The sequence below is a fragment of the Scyliorhinus canicula genome, chromosome 4 (genome assembly GCF_902713615.1).
Source record: "Scyliorhinus canicula chromosome 4, sScyCan1.1, whole genome shotgun sequence".
Lineage (NCBI taxonomy): Eukaryota > Metazoa > Chordata > Chondrichthyes > Carcharhiniformes > Scyliorhinidae > Scyliorhinus > Scyliorhinus canicula.
Window position 1 is genome coordinate 182,346,509 of NC_052149.1, and position 20,639 is coordinate 182,367,147.

At 47.7% G+C, this 20,639-nt stretch overlaps 1 protein-coding gene across 1 annotated transcript in view; it reads right to left on the minus strand.

The window, feature by feature from the left end:
* The window catches only part of LOC119965205 (glutamate receptor ionotropic, delta-2-like), a 591,162-nt gene that overhangs the window by 342,124 nt on the left and 228,399 nt on the right, over nucleotides 1-20,639 (minus strand). Inside the window, exons 3-4 of the mRNA XM_038795644.1 lie at nucleotides 5,374-5,658; nucleotides 2,879-3,084 (exon numbers count right to left, since the gene is read on the minus strand). Of these exons, the coding sequence (XP_038651572.1) occupies nucleotides 2,879-3,084; nucleotides 5,374-5,658 (491 nt within the window). The remainder of the gene's footprint in view (nucleotides 1-2,878; nucleotides 3,085-5,373; nucleotides 5,659-20,639) is intronic.

Below are 20,639 nucleotides of genomic sequence, written 5' to 3' on the forward strand. Positions count from 1 at the left end.
TGGAGCCATCAGGCAGGGATTTACCCATGTACCTCTAGTATATGTGTCTTACCGTAACACATATAATACAGCTAGTGGTGACTACCACACAGGCATTCAAAGAGGCTTTAAAAATTAAGCTGGGCAGAAGGACATATGTTGTAAAAGCTTTTAAATCTGAGGTTAATTTTCATTCAGTAAGAAAGTAACTAATGCACTCTAACATAATTAGAAAATAGATTGATATGTTTTCTTATAAGTTAATTTAAATTTAGGTTACTCAGATGACAGAGAGGTACAGATCAAACTACTTATTTTGGAGGGTAAAGGATAGGGAAGGGCAGCAGAGTAGCACTGTGGTTAGCACTGTCACCTCACAGCGCCAGGGACCTAGGTTCAATTCCTGGCTTGGGTCACTGTCTGTGCGGAGTCTGCACGTTCTCCTTATGTCTGCATGGGTTTCCTCTGGGTGCTCCAGTTTCCTCCCGCAAGTCCCAAAAGGCGTGCTTGTTAGGTGAATTGGACATTCTGAATTCTCCCTCAGTGTACCCGAACAGGCGCCGGAGTGTGGTGACAAGGGGATTTTCACAGTAACTTCATTGCAGTGTTAATATAAGCCTACCTGTGACAATAATAAAGATTATTATTATTCCTTTTAATCCAACTTTCCCAAGGCAACTCTTAGATGTATGAAGGATTTTTTTAATACAATATTTAACAAAGTAAGTTTTAAAATCATGCCCAATTGCGCTTAGTTCATGGCAGATTTTATATCTGATGATATGCAGCTGGGATTGAATGAAATTGCTGGGTACAATTTCAGTTGCAATTTGTCATGGCACCCAAAGCAGAAACTCTAACCGATTACATACAATGACTGAATTTTGAAGGGATAGGCAACAAAATAAAATATTGATAAGAATACATAAAATTTTTCATAGCCCCAAGCAATTGTCTGAATAATGTTCATAGAATTTGTCTGAATTGTTGAGTATTAGCTCACATATTCAAAGGCTGGGATGTTTTTGCTGCTAAACTCGGAGTAGTCAATAGGTATCCATATCTCACGTGGTTTGACTGATCACTTTTTTTAAAGACAAACTAAGCAATCTCATGAAGTTGGCTGCGATTGACATGGGTTCCTTTGGAGACATCATAAAATGTGTTTCTCATTCTGTTCACATGCTTGAAGATAGAATGCACTGCATTGATGAGTTGCTTCACTGTAGCCATTAATGGGATATGTACGGCATGAAAAACAGCCACATGCAGCAGATAAGCTTGACATAAAATTTGAAGCAAATGTCGATTATAATTTACCTTCACATTGTGGGAAAACTTTGTGCAGTAAACAGACAAATCTGAATTTACAGCTGCCACTACCTTAACATACATTATTGTAGTATTTCCACTGCTTACTTGCAAGCACTGCAAATATGTCACTATTTGTGGAACTAGTGCAAACCAGATCTGTTAATACAAGTGCAGGTTTCTCTTGTATCATATGTAAATAAAATTATTATTATTGACCTCCTGGAAAAATTAGGCCAGTTACTGAAACATTAAGGACAGGAATGATATCATTCTTTCATGTTTCAGTCAGTGCCTGACCATTATTTTTCTGGTGAGGCTGTAATCACTGAAAATATTTATTATGGCTTGTTTAATTATCCTTACAAAATGACGAGTCGTATTTTCTGACCTGCTGAGTATAGGGAATGGCGAATCTCATTACAAAACTATGCTTGTCATATTTTGTCCTGATTAACACAAGAATGCTGCATTCACAATCTATCATTTCCTGCTGTCCTCAGCACCTTACACTCCTCTTTCTGCATACATCCTTACTTAAATGGTCACCATGAACTTCAACGTCAGTAAATTTAATGTGATAACATTTTGCAGTTGGCTTGCCTTGGGTGGAGGGCAGTTAAAACGGAGAGTGGGGCTTACCAGTGTGTTTCCACTTAATCAGGCTAAATATAATTTTACAATGAGCTTCTGTCCTCACTAAAACCACCTATTCTCATCTGCGAAACAGTGCCTGACTTAGCCTGTTTCAGCTCACCTGCTTCTCAAATCCCCATTCATGCATTTGATACCTCTAGATTTGACAAGTCGAATGCACTTCTAACTTATCATCCATATTCCACCCTCCCTCAACTTGAGGCTTTCCAAAACTCCATGGCCTTAACTCACAGTAATTCTCTTTCCAATGTGCTTGCTGACATACACTGGCCCCTGGTCAAATAACATCTTGATTTTCAAATGTTCATCCTTGTTTTCATGCATCTCTGTGGCCTCATCCCTCCCTATCTCCGTAACCTCCACCAGCCCTACAACCGTCCAAGATATCTACGCTCCTTTAATTTCTTGCACTTCCCTGATGTTAGGTGTTCCACCTCTGGGGGCGAGGGGACGTGCTTTAACTTGTCTAGGCCTTAAATAACTGGAATGTCCTCCTTATACCACTCTGACTCTCTACCTTGCTTTCCACCTTTAAGACACTCCTTAAAACCTATCTCTTGGACCATGCTTGGCCATCTGACAGAATACCTCCTCATGTGGCTCAGTGTCACACTTTGTCTTATAATACTCCAGTGATGCACGTTGGAACGCTCGTTACATTAAAGGTGCCATGTAAATATAAGTTGCAGGGAAAAAAAACAGGAAAACTTGGAAAACTACCGGCACTGGTCCAAATTGGAATTCCATGTGCACAGGATCAGTTTGGACCAGTACACGTCACTTCCGAAGTTTTCCTGGGTTTTATTTTCCGTTCTGGGTATACTGATGCTCATAGGTCTGCTTGTTTGTGTGCGTATTTTTTTAACCAGACTTTGCTACTTCTGTTTCAGATTTTAGTGTGTATATTCATCAAATATATGAAATTCATTACCTCACTAATGAAGGTCTTTGCTGTACGTGGATTAAGGAAAAGTAAGGCTCTTCGAAGCATGTCTCGGAAACGGCTCAGCTCATCGAACCCAAGAGTGGAGAAAAGGCCCGTGAACATGCTGCTTATGCTGGCCTCAACCTTTTGGAGTGAAACCTCTATTCCCTGTTGACCAGCTTGGCTCAAAAATTCTTGAATCCCACGAATATCTGTTCAAATGTTCAAAACATTAATTATGAGAATTTAGCATTTTGATTATAGTATACCAGAGGAAAGAAATATATAGTTGCCCTATTAACTGCTTTAAGTACATAATGCACATAATGATTTCAAATATCCATTGTTCAAATCTCAAAATAAAAGACAAAAACAGAAAATACTGGACAATTTCAGCAGGTTGGACAGCATTTGAGAGAGAGAAGGGAGCTGACTTTTTGAGTCTGGATGACTCGAAACATCAGTTCCCTTCTCTCTCCTCAGATGCTATCAGACCTGTTGAAATTGTCCAGTATTTTCTGTTTTTGTTTCAGATTCCAGCATCTGCAGTAATTTGCTTTAAATGAGAGACTTCATGGCCACTTTTGGTACACATGAATTAGATTTAAAATATTCTCAATTCTTTTTGTGCTAATAATGAAAATGAAAAATGAAAATCGCTTATTGTCACGAGTAGGCTTCAATGAAGTTACTGTGAAAAGCCCCTAGTCGCCACATTCCGGCGCCTGTCCGGGGAGGCTGGTAATAAATGTGCCAACTGAATTTTTGGGCAGGTATTTAAGTAAAAAACAGAAAGAAGCTGCCAGTCGGGTGTTCTTAGTGGAAAGTAAGTGTGATGACCAACAAATTTCCCAATACTCTGGTTTCCTGTTTGCATAGCATAGAATAGCAGAGAATTTACAGTGCAGAAGTAGGCCATTCGGCCCGTTGAGTCTACACCGGCCCCTGAAAGAGCACCCCACCAAAGCACAAACCTCCACCCTACCCCAGCAACCCCACCTAACGTTTGGACACTACGGGGCAATTTAGCGTGACCAATCCACCTAACCCGCACATCTTTGGACTGTGGGACGAAACCGGAGCACCCGGAGGAAACCCACAAAGACACGGGGAGAACGTGCAGACTTCGCACAGTGACCCAAGCCAGGAATCGAATCCGGGACCCTGGTGCTGTGAAGCGACAGTGCTAACCATTGTGCTACCATGCCACCCCATCATGTTTGCAGTATTATGATACCAGAAATGTAAGCCAACAAATCAGAGTTCAGTGGTGATAATCACAACTTGGTGCTTTAACAAACAGCAATGCCCCCAGTAAGAAACCAATTGGATATCCAGATGTGTTGACTGGGAATTTGAAAGCTATGACTACAAACAAAATGATGGTAAACATCACGTGCAGCAGTTACTGGCAGCAAATATCAACTCGCAAGTGCATTCTCCACTCAAGAATCTGCACAATGGGGGATTTTGTTTTCTCTGTAAGCCACTTAGTGCATTGCTTAACGTGTTTGTGCTAAATTGCAGCCTTTGCCGTGTAATTGCAGCTGTTAACACATTTAAAACAAATTAGCTAGCAAGTGCATTAAAATAGCACAGACAAACATTTTATGCCAACATATCAGCCAGATGCTTAAGGGGGCACCCAAAAGAAATAAAACTCTCAGAAAGAAACTCGGGAAGAGATAATCAGCTGGGTAATTGTCATCGCAAAATGACCACTTGCTAAAATCTTGTTTCCAACTACCAGGAAAGAAAGCTACTTTAAGGATAGGCAAAGGATCATCATAGTAAATCAGGTAAACTTCCTTCATCTCTGGACTTTAATAAAATGTTGGCTACCTCGCATTATTGTAGAATAATATTCTTCACCCTGTGTTTAATCTGCCCATACTGAATGCAGCAAATGATTACGGCAGATGCTGAATGCAGTGCTACAATCTGATATAAATGAAGCTGTGGGAAGTGTAAGCATGATAAAGCCCGTATTGGCATATTTTGCACCTTTAGTGTTGTATTACCAGTTATTGCTACTCCCACCTCTATCCATCATACGGCTCCCGATCTAATGTTTTCCTTGATTGCTTAGACAAATCAAAATTTCTGTGCCGCAGATGCTGGAAATGAACAAGACCACCAGTTGTCCCTACAAATTCACAGATCAATGCAAGTTCTTACCATAAAAACAATGTGAAATCTTTCAATTTGACAGGCTGTACTTTTCATTTATTTTACCCTTTATCTTAGGCACAGCCATGTTCTAAATATCCTTTTGCACCAATTATGTGAACTGATGGGTTTAGATTCTCTTTGGGTAGAATGGTAAAAACACATCAATACTGTTTTCATCCCAAGCAAAACACGGCCATTTTGATTTTGTTCATATTGGTCAAATCTTTTTCAGTAAAAAAACTATTTGTTTTGTATAGTATTGAAGCCATACAACATTGGACAGTTATTTGTACTTGACAATTAAAAGGAAAACCAGGCTTTGTTATTACCATATGCATCATCGTAGAAGATCATGAACTTCTGCCAGGAAAATTCTGTGATTACTTTAAGAATGACTTCATTGAAGTAATCAGGAGGACGGAGAGAAAGCGTGTAATCACTGTTTCGAGCATTCCTTGCTATAGAACACTGAGAACGTGGAGTTCCAGCTGGTGTGCGCTGAATGTAGAGGTGAGGAATATTCATTCCATCTGCAAAGGACTGCAGTGAAGCTGATGGTGCACAGCTAGTGGAGCTAACAAGAGCCAAAATCCCTTGTGACACAAGGTCACAGGCTGAAAAATAAAGACATTTTATATTAATCAATAACAAACAGCAGCAATCACTAATTTACTGGCGTTAACAACGGCTGACATACCAATGTATTTCGCAAAGGTTGAAAAAAAAGGATGATGGGACATAGGAGAAGTAGCAATTGGGAGGGGGAGAATCTTGTATCAGGGAAGGGAGGTGGGAGAACAGGGTGGCTTACAAACTGAATTCCAGAGGATGGGACCGCTACTGTTGAGAGCATAATTGCCAAATATGGAAAGAAGGGAAAGAGGGGACAGAAGAGGATGGACTCTGAAGATCAGAGAGAATTGGTTGTATGACAGGAGAATTGGTACAGTGTAAAACTGCTGGAGTATTAGGGGAGTACACCAAGGCGTGACTTGCAATGAGGACATTTACAAATGGGTATATATACAGGTTAGGTGAGTGGACCAAAATTTGGCCAATGGAGTTTAACGTGGATAAGTGTGAAGTTATCCATTTTGGTCAGAAAAATGGAAAGGCAATTTATTATTTAAATGGAGAGAAACATCTGAGTGCTTCGGTGCAGAGGGATTTGGGTGCCCCAAGCATGAATCACAGAAAACTAGCATGCAGGTACAGTAGGTAATAGGGAAGTCAAATGCAATTTTGTCTTTCATAGCTAAAGGAATAGAGTTTTAAAGTAGGGAAGTGTATATACAACTGTACAAGGCATTGGTGAGACTTTCCCACAACTTTGCACCGATCACCACCACCAACATCATTGTCTTATCCTGGAGATGCACCTTTGTATTAGCTGGATGTCCTCTGGGACACCCTAGAATACGTTGCTGACCATGATGAGCTAAGTCTGGATGCCATTTGGTGTGGATAGCTCATTTAATTTATCAAGAAAGTAATGGAATGTGTCATTCTCAGTGCATCCCAAAAGCATTTGCTTAGCAACAAACCTGCTCACCAGTACTCAGTTCGGACTGCCATTCAGTCCCTTATTAATGCCTTGATCCAAAGAGTTGGACTCCAGAGGCAAAATCGAGTGACAGCCCTTGACATTAAGGCAGCATTTGACTGAGTGTGGAATTGAAGCCAATGAGAATTGGCTGAGGGCATAGAGCGGGACAGGGTTTAAGGGGGAGGAGGGTGGATTCTCCACTAGTTGGGAGACATATCTAACATAAAGGAAGATAGTTGCGCTTGTTGAAAGCAGTCATCTCAGCTCTAGGACACCATTGCATGAGTTTCTCAAGATGTAATCTCAGGCCCAACCACCTTCAGCTGTTTCATCAATGCTTCATCAATCTTCGCCAGAGGCGGAGATTCAGTATTCAGTACCATCCGCAACTCCTCCATTATTAAGGCAGTCCGTGCCTGCATGCAGCAAGATCTGGGCAACATTCACCCTTGGGCTGCAAATTGGCAATTAGCATTCATGCTACACCTGCCACACAATGATCATGACCACCAGGATGTAGTCTGACCATCTCTCCTTGACATTCAACAGCTGTACCTCCTGTTATCGACATCCTGATGGATTTTTGCTGGAAACCAGGAACCAAAATGGAGGAGCCATATAAATACTGTGGTTGCAAGAGCAAGTCGGGGGTTGGGGATCTATGAAGAGTAACTCCCCTTCATCATCTACAAGGCACAAGTAAGAAGTGTAATGGAATACCTCTCCAGGAAGTGTGCATCTCCAACAATACCCAAGAAGCTCGACAATATCTAGGACAAAGCAGCTTGTTCGATCAGCACCTCATCTACCCCTCTACCATCAGGGCATACTGACAGCGGTGTGTACCATGTGCAATATGCACTGCAACAAAAAGCGTCCTTCAACTGCACCTTCAAAACCAATGACCCCTAACATCAAGAAGGTTAAGGGCAGGGGACACACTGGAATACCTCCGCCTGCAATTTCCCTTTCAAGTCACACACCATCCTGACTTATAACTATATTTCCGTTCCTCCACTGTCTTTGCATAAAAATCCTGGAACTCTCTTGGGTGTACCTACACCAGATGGATTGCAATAGTTCAAAAAGGCAGCTCTCCACCAACTTCATGGGGGTAATTCGGGATGGGCCTTGCCAGCAGTGCTCACATCCCAGGAGTGAACATAAAAAGGGGGGTAGGAGCTGGGTGGCTAGTCATTTATGAGACCTGTATTTACTTGAAAGCTAACTTTTCACTATTGTTGCTAATGCATTACAACTGTGGCATTAAAAAAAAACTTTCATTTACATAATGCCTTTCATGTCAGAACATCCCAAGATGCAGTGCAGCCAATTAGCTGCTTTTGAAGTCTAGTCACTGTTGCGATGTTGGAAATGAGACAGCTAATCTGAGCATACAAAGCTCCCACAAACAACAATGCGAAGAAGACAAGGAAAAACTATTTGTGATGATTGAATGACAATGATAGGACACTGGGGATAACTCTCCTGCACTTTTTCAAAATAATGCTGCCGGATCATTCGCCGTCCATTCGCAAGACTTGCTTTAACATCTCAACCGAAAGACAGCGGACGGGATTCTCGGTTTGGGAGACTAGGGCAGGATTCTCCAATCCTGCGGCTATGTCCGCAGGATCCATCTGGTCTTATGACCAGAAAGTCGGTGCCGACCCCGCACCAATCCTCCATTCGGTGGGGGGCTAGCAGCCGCGCAGCTTAAAGCCTCCAGCTTTACCTGCCGATATGGCCGGAGAATTGCCGCATTCTCAGCTGCGCATCTGCACGGTGGTGGCCTGCGGCAACTGCACCGTGCAAAATTACGGCGTACGCATGCAGAACCGGCCTGCCAAAAAATGCCCCATGACCAGCCTCATCACCCTCCATCAGTCTCCCCAGCCCACGATGAAGGCCCCCTTGCCAGCGGAAGGGTTCCACCCCCCCCCCCCCCCCGATTGTGGCGGTGCTGGCTTCAGTCCGTAGCCGCCACAAGTGTCCCACGTCGTCGGGGACTCGGCCCATTGGGATCGGAGCATCGGAGGTGGGCCTCAGGTGACGTCCTGAGGCCGTCCATACGGCATACTCGCCAAGGATGCCGTTTATGAGGGGTCGGAGCATAGCAAAAATGGCGCCGCCCCAGATTCTGGCATAAATGGGGATTCTCCGGCCGATCGCTGAACGCGGTTTCAGCATCGCCGATTGGAGAATCCCGCCCTATATTCTCCCACCGGAGCTGAATTGCACTAGCTGTATGATCCCCCGGATGCAATTCAGTGTTCCACGTCATACAAATTTATGCATGGAGTGGAATATGATCCTAGGGAACCCTGTTATCGGGCAGCCACCTTGGCTGGGCAGCCCGATAGTGATGTCCCGCGGCCGACCACCCACCCACTGCCCCACCCTGACCTCCCTCAAAACACACAGCAGCCTCCCACCCCCGGATTGCCTGGGTGCCCCCCAAACACCAATTATGGGGGTGATCCGCGCCCCCAGGGACCCCTGCAATAGGGGAATCCCCACTGTAATACAGGAAGCCCACAGGGAAAGGGACTCCTGTCCTGGAGATAGATAGCAGTCCAGACAGAGGCAGTGGGAAGAATTCGAACTGTAATACTTATCTTGCAGCTCCTCGTCTTCGTTCCTCGAAGGAAAATAGCTGGGCAGTATTCTCCGACCTCACACTGGGTCGGGCGAACCCCTCGATGCCGCTCCGATGCCGGTCCGCCGATTCTCTGGCGACCGGAGAATCAGCCGCAATGGCGCCGGCGCGGTTGCCACAGCACTAGTCGGGCCCCCCCCACCCCAGCGATTCTCCACGCTCGACTGGCTGAGTACACGCTGTGTTCAGCTGAGCCCCGCCGCTGTCGTCCGTGTGTGGTACTACCCGGCGATATCTCGGCGTTCATGATGCGGGGGCCACCCTGGTGTGGGGGAGGGGGTGATCCGACTCTGGGGGGGGGGGGGGGGGGGGGCTCCACGCTGGCCAGGCCGCGTCGCCCGTGCTGGTGCCTGTATCGGCAGCTGGAGCTGTGTGAAGCGCTCCAGTGCCATGCTGGCCCCCTGTGCAGCAAAGGATCACTGCTCCTAGGGGCCAGATGATGCCATCGTAAAATACTCTGGCGTTTACGATGGCGTCAACACTTAGCCCCATTATCGGAGAATCCCGCCCACTGTGTCTGGTTCTGGTTCACACAGATTCACTATCTACAAGCCATTCATAGCTTACGAGTAAAGCCATCTGCAGCTTTGATCCATTCATATCCTTTCACATTTCAGTGGCATAAGAGATGAAACCTCAAGGTTTGTAAACATCGACCCCATCAAAGAGAGGTAAGTGCAGTAAAATCACATGCTTGAGTGATTGGAATGTACTCACATCTTTTTGATGTGGTCAATGTTTACAAACATTTGGGTTTCACCACTTCGGGGTCAGTGATGGGATTCATTTAGGCAGGGGGTCTCTGTGGATCGGCCCCATGTTACACGTGTCACTGTCTGTGGTCCCTCTATTACAGGGGTCCTTGGGCTTCCTCCTATTACAGGGGTCCCGGAGGTCTCCCTATTTAGAGGTCTCTGGGCGTGTGGGGGGGTCTCAAAGGGGGATCTGCGAGAGATGGCGTGGGCTGGAAGTGCATTGTGGGGCGGGGGAATAGCCCTCGGATGGGCGTGAATGGTCTCTACCAGTGTGGCTTGGCCTGGTGGACTGCGCGATGGGTCAACATTGCCCACTTGACCCACCCCAATGTCCACCATGCCAGTTTCATGATTGCTGACCACAAGTGATCCGCGCTCATGTAGGGGCGGGATTCTCCGACCCCCCCTGCCGGGTCGGAGAATCGCTGGGGGAGAGTGGCGTGGATCCCGCCCAGCCGCTCCGACGCCAGCTGATGAAATCTCTGGCGCCGTATTTTTGGCGAAGGCAGGGATCACTTCACGCTGGTCGGGGGTCATTGGCAGTGGTCTCCCCGGCGATTCTCCGGGTCCCGATGGGCCGAGCGGCCGCCTGTATTCGGCCGGTCCCGCCGGCGTGGATTAGACAAGATCCATACCAGCGGGACCTGGCTTTGACGGAGGCCTGCGGAGTCCTCGGGGGTGCGGAGGGGGATCCGGCCCGGGGGGGGGGGGGGGGGGGGTGCCTCACGGTAGCCTGGCCCGCGATCGAGGCCTACCTATCTGCGAGCGGGCCTGTGCTGTGGAGGCACTCGGTACCCACCTGATTCCTGGGCACGGGAACTGGAGAATCACGGTAGGCCAGGTCCATTAAATAGATACAAATGGGTCATTTAGACTCATTTGCATTTATTTACATCACCCTGCTGGCGAGCATCATGGACCTCGTTCACCATGCCAGCAGGGGGTGGGAGCATTGCGTTCAGGCGCAGATCCCAATCTTCCGCAATGCCCAATTCTCTGTCCCACCGGGGAATGCACTATGGGAATGGAGATAACACCCAGAATGGAGATAACCATCCAACTTCTCTGACTAGTATAGCACCTCAGTACGACACTGGAATTTTGTTTTATAAATTTAGAGTACCCAATTTCTTTCCCAATTAAGCGGCAATTTCGCGTGGCCAACCCACCTACCCTGCATCTTTTTAGGGTTGATGGAGTGAGACCTATGCAGACACGGGGAGAATGTGCAAAGTCCACTCTGACAGTGACCCGGGCCTGGGATTGAACCCAAGTCCTCAGTGCCGTGAGGCAGCAATGCTAGCCACTGGGCCACTGTGCCACCCCTTGCACTGGAATTTTGTGATCAAGTATGGGGTCAGAAATGTAGCTCCCTCACAACCACACCACCACCCTCCCCAGCCCCCACAGGCTCCCCCCCCCCCCCCCCCAAACCCCCCATCCGAACTCTGATAACTCAATAGTTAGGCTGGTAAGAAGATGACAGCTTGTGGGGGCAGTAAATAAATTGACATAGCTGGATCGTTGATGGGAAATGAGGTGGGGAGTTCAAGGGCACCTGTATTAGAAGCCTCCTTCTGACTGATGGAGCCCTCCCCTTAAGGCCTGGTAACCCTGGATTGCTGTACTCATGACGCTTCAGGTGTTCTCTACCCTCTCAGCCATGTGACCCCTACTGTTTACTGTCCTCCGGTTTCTGAAGTAATTGCCAGGCAGTTTTCTATAGTGCCTCTTCTAGTCACTGCAGCACTATTGCTAGAGGGACTGGAGAGCTACAGGCCAATCAGAGGGGTGGAAATCCTGTCTTATGCCAATCAATGCTTATTGGAGTGTAATATGGCCTTTGGACTGCTGGAGTCAGTGGGCATGTGTTCCCCACTGACACTTTCAGGCCCTAGAGAGATATCTGAACACACAACCCTCTGAATCAGTAGCAAGAGAGCTGCCAACTGAGTTCTAATTATCATCTACAATACATGTTGCCCATTTCTATTCGGGACTTGGGTGCAGAAATAGACTATTCAGCCCCTCAACCCTGTTCCATCAATTAATCAAGACCATCGTTTTTCATCGATTCTATGGGTGAGATCTATCGGCTATGTTAGGCCTGAAAGGCAACTAAGGATGACAGGTACTTTCCAGGTGATCCCTCTTCTGGGATTAACCCAGTTCACCTTGCCTCGCAAGATCTAATGCAATCTTGTGAGATGTCGAAATGTGAATCCTGCCCATTGGGGGCAGGATCGCGTTTTAAGGAAATCTGCATGTTAGAAGAGTGAGACAGATAGTTTCAGAGCGCCCTTCAGTGCTGGTGTCAATAAACGGAGACCAGCTGGGCCACTTTTGTAGGAGTCTACCAGGGAATCAGAGTGCCCCAAGGTGCTCGCCCTCTTAAAAAGTGTGACACCCTGCCATTTCTGGTGCCACCTAGGCACTGAGGCTCTTCTAGCCTGGCACGCTGATACTGCTAACCTGGCACTGCCAGTCTCACACTGCCAAGGTGCCCAGGTGGCACTGCCAGTTGGCAGGGGCACTGCCAGAGTGCCAGACTGGCAGCGCCAAGGTGCCCGGCTGACATTTTGTCCACAACAGGGATCGAGCCTGTGGGTACCTGAGTGGCATTCAAGAATCATGTTGGGGGCGTGGCGAGATCGGGATGTCATTTATAAATGGCTTCCCGATCTCATCCTGCACTGAGGAGTTTCGGCAAGTCGAGCTCCACAGTGCAGGAAACGGGACTGTTCCCGTCTGAGATCCTCAATCTACCCGAATAGCCGTTCAATAGTGCGGTGTTTCACAATACATGGCGCCCAGGGCAGACGGCAACACTAAGAGGAAAACTAAACTACCAACGATGGAAAGGGAGGGGTGACCGCATGTGAAAATCATTGCAAATAAGAAAGAAACTTGTTTGTAAATACAGATACACTTGAACTGTTACTCTGGAAAATACCAATAAAAATTTTTCAAACAGAAAATTAGCATAGGGTGGGATTCTCCCAATGGGAGTCTAAGTGCCGACGCTGGAGTAAAATCCGGAGTGTTTTACTCCGACGGCGACGCCTGTTCCCAGGCCCCTATTCTCCCCGCTCTGTGGGGTGTGGTTTACGGGGGCGGGGCCTCAGCATGGCGTCAGAGACCCAGCACCGCGTAAAATATGCGGCGCCTTGCGTCCCACGCATGCGCAGTTGGGCCGGCGCCAACTAGCGCATGCGCGGTTACTTCGCACAGCGCTCCGGCCCCTCACCAACATGACACCGAGGTTCTGGGGTCGGCCACGGAAGGAACTAGGCTGGGGGGGGGTGGGGGGGGGGGGGGGGGGTGGGGGGGGGTGGGGGGGTGGGGGGGAAGAGGCCAGCCCGCCAATCGGTGAGCCCCGATCGCGGGCCAGACCCCATCGGAGGCCCCACCTCCCCAGGAACGGAGCCCCCTTCCCCCCCCCCTCCCCCCACAGGCCACCCCAAAGCCTTCGCGATGAGTACCCACCAGCAGCGACCAGGTGTGGCCGGCGCTGGCGGGACTCGGCCGTTTGGCCCATTCGGGCCGGAGAATCGCCGCTCGCCGTTTGCGGCGATTCTCCGAGCGGCTCTTCGCGACTTGTGCGCCGCTGGTTTCGGGAGGGTGGGAGAATTGCGTGCCGGTGTCGGGGCGGCATGGCGCAATTCGCGCGGCGCCCCGGCGGTTCTCCCACCCAGCCGGGGAGGTGGGGGGGAATACCGCCCGTAGTGTTTCTCAGCACTCTGGGCGCCGGGAAACACTAGACTATTCACGTGTGTACCCGGACTCTGTTCCCATTCAGATAAAATGCGCCTCCTATCTTTTAACAGTCTGTTACCTAAGTCATTAATAAAATTATTGAACAGTGGAGGCCCAGCAAACATTTTTTGCTTGCTGAATTCCAGCCCACAACAGACTGGTTGGTGATAGGTCAGAGGTCAATTTCTTTCAAAACTGTGGCATAGTTCCAACCTACCATTTCTGGATGTAATGGAGATGGGGTAAGCAGTGGGCAGCCAGTTAACAAAAAGAGGAATGCTGTGAATATGTGAGGAAACCCAGATGTCGGTGACCTGCACAAGTAACTTGTCCCTGTTCATATTCAGGTTCATTGGCCATTTCTTTCCAAAATAAGGAGAGAGTTTCAGGTCTTGATTCAGTGTTAGTTTTCCAAGAGTGTAAGTTATATTATTTTCTTCCTCTAAAGTGAAGACTGACACAAAACAACCATTTAAAATGGCTTTCTATTTTCAAATGCCCTTCAATACACCAGACATCTTAACCACTTACAATGCAACCTAAGCCTGCAGTTATACTGTCAATTCAGCTTCGATACATAGCACCTTTAGGTGTACATAAATCTGACAGTGGTAACTGGCTTGAAGGTCAGTTCCAAATCTTTCTCTGGGCTGCACTGAGGTGTTGCAGGCAATCCCTGTCCCAAATGAAAAATGAAAATGAAATGAAAATCGCTTATTGTCACAAGTAGGCTTCAAATGAAGTTACTGTGAAAAGCAAGTTAAGTAGGTTTGGCATTGAGACAAAGTAAAGCGCAGTGTGGCCTGAAACTATGCCTGAAGAGTACTTAGTGGTTATTAGTACTGATGAAATTGTAAGGCCGTTTGTTTAATTTACAAACAAAAATCCACAAATATTGGATCATTTGTTTGACCCAAATATTTTCAGCAATATTCTGTGAAGAACAATTTGGATAACCTAGTCAAATACCTGTCAAATATCAACTATACAGCATATTAACAAATCTCTTACTTTTTGTTCATATTCAAAGTCATTCCATCCCATCTTTCATATAATTCTGCTGGCCTTTTCTCATATTTAGTGAACTTCACTTTGCTGCTTTTATAAACTGTATTAGGTATACAAAATAGGTGAGAATTATGTTTTAATTATTGGTGTATGCATTGCATTAGGTAAACCGTATTTCGCTGGAATATTCAGCAAAGAGCAAAGAGGATCGGTACAAAGATCCTTTTGATCGGTTACGCTGCTGAGACATATTTCTTGCTGATAGCAGTAACTTCATATTCTAAAGGCACATTTCTAATTATGCCCACTGATAGCTGCCTTTTTCAGACTTTCGAAGTTGATCAAATGGAATTGGAATAATTTACTCTTTTTAACACAGCAATGTACTGCTGTCATTAATGATTTACACTAAAACTTATTGTGTCAGAAAGTATTACAAAAATTACAACACAAGAACTCGGCCATTTGTCTGAAGCGTTCCATATCAGTATTTATGCTCCACATGATTCTCTTCTCATCAGCATATACTTATCAGGCCGCCGAGTGCCCATCATCCAAAATCCTTGGGCTGTTTGCAATTTAGTATTCAGATATTTTCCAATCGACCATAGATACGGTAGGTCTATTTACATTATTTTAGCCAATGCCGAGAGCAGCTTTAATCTATAAATACTAGGGGTGGAATTTTTCCAAAAAGTATCAAAGTTATTCCCGCCGCAATTAGGACTGCAATTTTCAAGCATTTTGAAGAAGAATTTTCCCCACGTGGAAACCAGCATGCCTGAGGTGCGAAGCATCTGATTCGCCCGTCCTGGAGATGGGGGGGGGGGGGGGGGGGGGGTGGGTTCCACAGCACCTGCTCTCATTCAAGATGGCAGCTAGATAACCAGCTCCAGGATTTGTGGATTGGGCCCTCAGCTGCTTCTGGATGCAGTGAAAGAGAGGCGGGCTACAATATACCCGTAGGCTGGCAGGAAGCCCTCTAGCAAGGCAAAGAATCCCACTTGGGAGACAGTCACAGCACTGGTCAATGCCAGCAGCATGGCCAAGAGTAGGAGTGTGCAATGTAGGAAAAAGATGAATGTCTTACTACGATCAGCAAAGTAAGTTCTCTCAGTCTCTTCTCTGCATTCCACCCTTCTGTCACTTCCTAGAGAGTCACCGGGAACCCACATGGCGGTACTTCGCAGGGCCTGAAGCAACCAACCTCCCACCAGCATGCTCGAACCTCCCCAGCATTCCTCATCAGAAAACTCCCTGCTTCGGCACAGTGCCCACACATGTCATGTGTTATTGACCTTTGACTCACCAGGCATCCAGCTCATATAATCACCATTTGTGTTCCTGCAGGATAAACCTATCCATAAGCACCATGAGCGAGTGATAATGGGTGGTGGGATGCCCAAGGTGTGGATCCTGACTCTGTATGAGCAGAGCAATTGAGCTTGCAGGAGAGAAGAGGTGGGCTTGCGCTGAGAGCGAGGTTGGCATCTGACAGAAAGTGAGGAGCCACGGCACCTTCGTCAAGATGACTAGCCTCAAGTGAGTTCTTTGTAGTCCAAACCCTTGACCATGCCATGTGCTAAAACTATGTCCTTTTCCTTGCATCAACATCAACCAAAGAACTATGTACGGCTACCAGCAATGTCGCACCACCCACCCTTGGCACCACCTCAAGAGGTGACATCGGAGGAGGACATGGATGAAGAAACACAGCTTTCACCCGCACCATCGCAGAGACACAAACAACTTGATGGGCGTACTTAGCAGGCAGACATATGGGTCACTTTCTGGTGAGCACTGCACAGCTTCTGATGAACACCAGGTGGAGGCAAAAATGTTCCAGGGATTGGAAAGTCATTGGTCTGCTGGATCGCAGGACTCCAGGCATGCACCATGTCTCTGGACATGTTCGGTCCCCAGCTGATGGAGTTGCAATGGCAAAGTTGGTAATACCAGGAAGGGGTGCCAGCGACATTCGTGCAACTACAAGGCCGAATGCAGAAGACACAAAACTTTCTGTTGCCAGTGGTGCGTGGCACTCAGGACAAAACTGCAAAGGTTGTGACCACAGTGGAAATCCTGGGGCAAGGCGTCAGATCCATGACAGGAGAACTCTGAGGCATGGTTCAGTCCCTGAGGACTGTGGCTGAGGGGTCAACCACTATGGTGTTGACAATGGTAGGACTCCAGGACTGGCAGTGCTAGATGGTATTGAGGCTTCTGGAACTCACTCAAGCTGCTCTTCCATCCTATGGAGTAGCCCAGGGGCCTAAGAGCACTTGGAGGGAGAAGGGTTCCACTGGAGCACATCCAGGGCCTTCCACCCAGGAGACCCTGGGAATGACCAGCCCATCTTTCCTTTTAAAAGAAAATAGCATGCCCAATTCATTTTTTCCAATTAAGGGGCAATTTAGCATGGTCAATCCACCTACCCTGCACATCTTTTGGGTTGTGGGGGTGAAACCCACACAGACACGGGGAGAATGTGCAAACTCCACATGGACAGTGGTCCAGAGCTGGGATCAAACCTGGGACCTTTGCGGCAGCAATGCTAACCACTGCTCCACCGTGCCGCCCTGAAACCCCCTTCCTGATACCAGCGCAACTCAGGCGCACCGGGCAGAGCAGGTTGATGCGGCAACAGTGTCACCTGAAAGTAGGCTGGTGCCCTACAAGTCCCAGCCCTCCAGAGGTGGCCAACCAAGAGCATCAGAGGCTACAGGTCATGGAAGGCAGCAGGCCATCTCCACTTCTGATGTGCATCCTGGGAATAGACATAGTGGGAGGGTACGCAAGTGTAATGAATGGTAGGAAACCAGTGTGGTGACAGGTGAAGTTACGCACAGATAGTTGTAACATTTGCACATGTCACTGTACTAAATTCTATTGGTCTCCACAACTTTAAAGCCTCACTGTTGTTAACCCTCCTCCCAGTGGCATAGCCCGTGTCCCCATCTGGACAAAGATCTTCTCACAAGCCCTCAATGTCAGGCAGATGGTGAGGGACTCTCCTAACAAATGTTTCATTAATGGTGAAAGAACTCAAGCATGAATGAGTGAACCCTTGACCCTCGCTCTTAATACTGCTCTGGTGCTAAGGGACAAAGGGATCTAGGGCCAAACCTCACTTGCTCATGGGCTGGGGAGTCAACGTGCTGGCAGCAGACAGACAAGAGTCAGCCATACGCAATAGCTGAGGAGCATCACAGACCATTCCTCACTGCGAGTCATCATCACCCTCCAACATTAACTGGGCAGCAGGCACTCAAGAATTTCCCAGCACGCTCACTGGAAAACAGGCACACACGTGCATGAACCTCATCTGGTGGTCACACACCAGCTGGACACTGAGGTAGTGGGACCCCTTCCTGTTGATGAACGGGACTCATGATGCCATGGGCCGCGTACAGTGAAATGAGCGAAAGTGATCACCCCCTGCACCTGTGACAGACCAGCTATGGTGCCAAATCCCATTGTCCTTTCATCCTGCTGGGCCTGGTGCAGATCAAAATGAATTAAGTCCGAGGCCCTTGCACAGAGAGCACCCGTCACCTCACGAATGAACATACGGACAGATGCCTGCAAAATGCCACATAGATCACCCGTTAAGCCGTGGAAATACTCTGTAATATATAATGTTGAGGGCTGCGGTGACCTTCACAGTAAGAGTTAGGGGGCTGGATACTACGGTTTTGAGACGAAGTGCTGACGCCAGCGTGGAAACGATGGAGTTTTATGACCGACAAAACGGCGCAAAACCGATCCTCTGTCTGGTAGAGCCGCCGGCTCTAACTGCGGATATGGCCAGAGAATTGCCAGGTCCATGGCCGTGCATGCACATGGCGGCGGCCTGCAGCAGCTGCACCGTGAAACATGGCGCCAGCCATGCGCGGACTCAGCCTGCCAAATAGTGACCCACTTTGGCCAGCCTCGCAACCCCAGAATACCCCACACCAGTGCCCTCAGCCTCCGCCAAAGGTCCCCCATGATTGGGTCCCCCCCCCCACCCCCGAATGTAGCAGCCGCCACGCCGAGGTCCCAAAACACAATACCACACGCGACCAACACCGTCGGGAATTCGGCCCATCGGGGGCGGGGTGGGGAGGGCCAGGGTAACATCCTTAGGCTATCCGGATGGTGTCCCCCCGCTGTTTTAGAGGGTTGGAGCATCGCAAAAGTCCCGGCCTATGACCTTACCCAGTCAGAGTCACCTTTGGCCTCCTGTATGGTTCTTCTCTCCCTTTTCCTCACTATCACTGGGAGTTCTGACAGGAGGTTTATATGGTCACTCAACCCTCATGTCTGCATGGGTCTCATCCCCACAACCCAAAGATATGCAGAGTAGGTCGATTGGCGATGCTCAATTGCTCCTGAATAGAACAAAAAAAGACTCCACTCCATATTTTTCTCTGTCATTGGGTGGGCACGGGAAGACCGTGAAATCTCGCCAGTGCAAATCTGGCAAATCCCACTCGTGATATTTAGCGGCCTTATGGGATTTGTGCCCATGGCTAATGGGCCGGCTAAATCCTATCCTAGGTTGATTCTCATTTGCCAACTCTCACACAACTTACGTCGTACCTGATAATACTTATTACACTTGTAATATAACATTACATTGTTTTATTTACATACAAATTATATGAGTAGCTCTTCAAAAAAGTTTGGAAGTGTTTTGTTTTCGGATGTATGGTAAAAGGATTTTTGATCTGTATTCCCTTCTCCTTCCTATGTTTTGAAATTACATTTTAATAAATAATTGCCAATTAGTTTCTGACCATGACTTGAATAGTAAAATATCTATTATCACATGTCTGAACATTACTATCCATTGGTAATACAAATCAAAGTTCAATATCTGTCACACCAACCCTACGGTTGGGAGTGCTGGTTCTGGTGTTGGCTTGGCCTGGTGGGGTGGTGGGGCCACAGCGTGTTGGGAGGGAGGGAACCGGCCCCCCCATCCAAGGGTGCCTATGATGTAGGTGTCTCGACAGTTCTTCCTCGGTGCTGGTGTCCCCCATTAGTTAGGGCCAATTTGTATGTCCCTTCTTGTTGATAGGGGAGAAGTGCCTTGTCCTTATTAGGGTGGGTTGGGCAACCTCAGTGGTGTATAAGGGTTGGAGATATGTGGATTTTCCTGGGGTCAGGTTCTCCTGAGTCTACGCTTGGCCCGACATTGTGGTCTGTATCCTGTTGTCTCCAAGGAACAGGGGTGTCCTGTTTCAGGGCTCTCACAGTGGGGCCCGTTGTGGTTGGGTCTGGCACCTGGGTAACAATAACTGTGGGACAGACCAACTATTGTACTTAAGAGTTATCTTATTTTTTCTTTCTCCCCAAAGCAGAAGTGAAAGTCCCTGTGGTTCAGTTGGCTGGCTCTCGTCCATTTTTGAATGATAGTTTTTGCTCTTTCTCTTTTTATTCCTTCTGAGAGATCTTGGAGGTGTGACTTCTGCTGAGTCCCTCACATTGTTCATAGTTTTCTCCTGAGCACTTGTCCACAGAATCCATAGAATCACTACAGTGCAGATGGAGGCCATTCAGCCCATCGAGTCTGCACCGACCCTCTGAAAGAGCTATCGACCCAGGTCCATCCCCCCCGTCCACGCCACTCCCGTAAATCTTTGGACACTAAGGGGCACATTAGCACTGCTAATCCACCTAGCCTGCACATAGGACTGTGGGAGGAAACCGGAGCACCGGGGGGGAAACTCATGCGACATGGGGAGGAGGTACAAACTCTACACAGACAGTCACCCAAATCCGCAATCGAATCTGGGCACCTTGTGCTGTGAGATAGTAGTGCTAGCCACTGTGCCACCGTGACAGTTTTATGGGGATGTTAAGATAGCGAGACACAGTGGCATG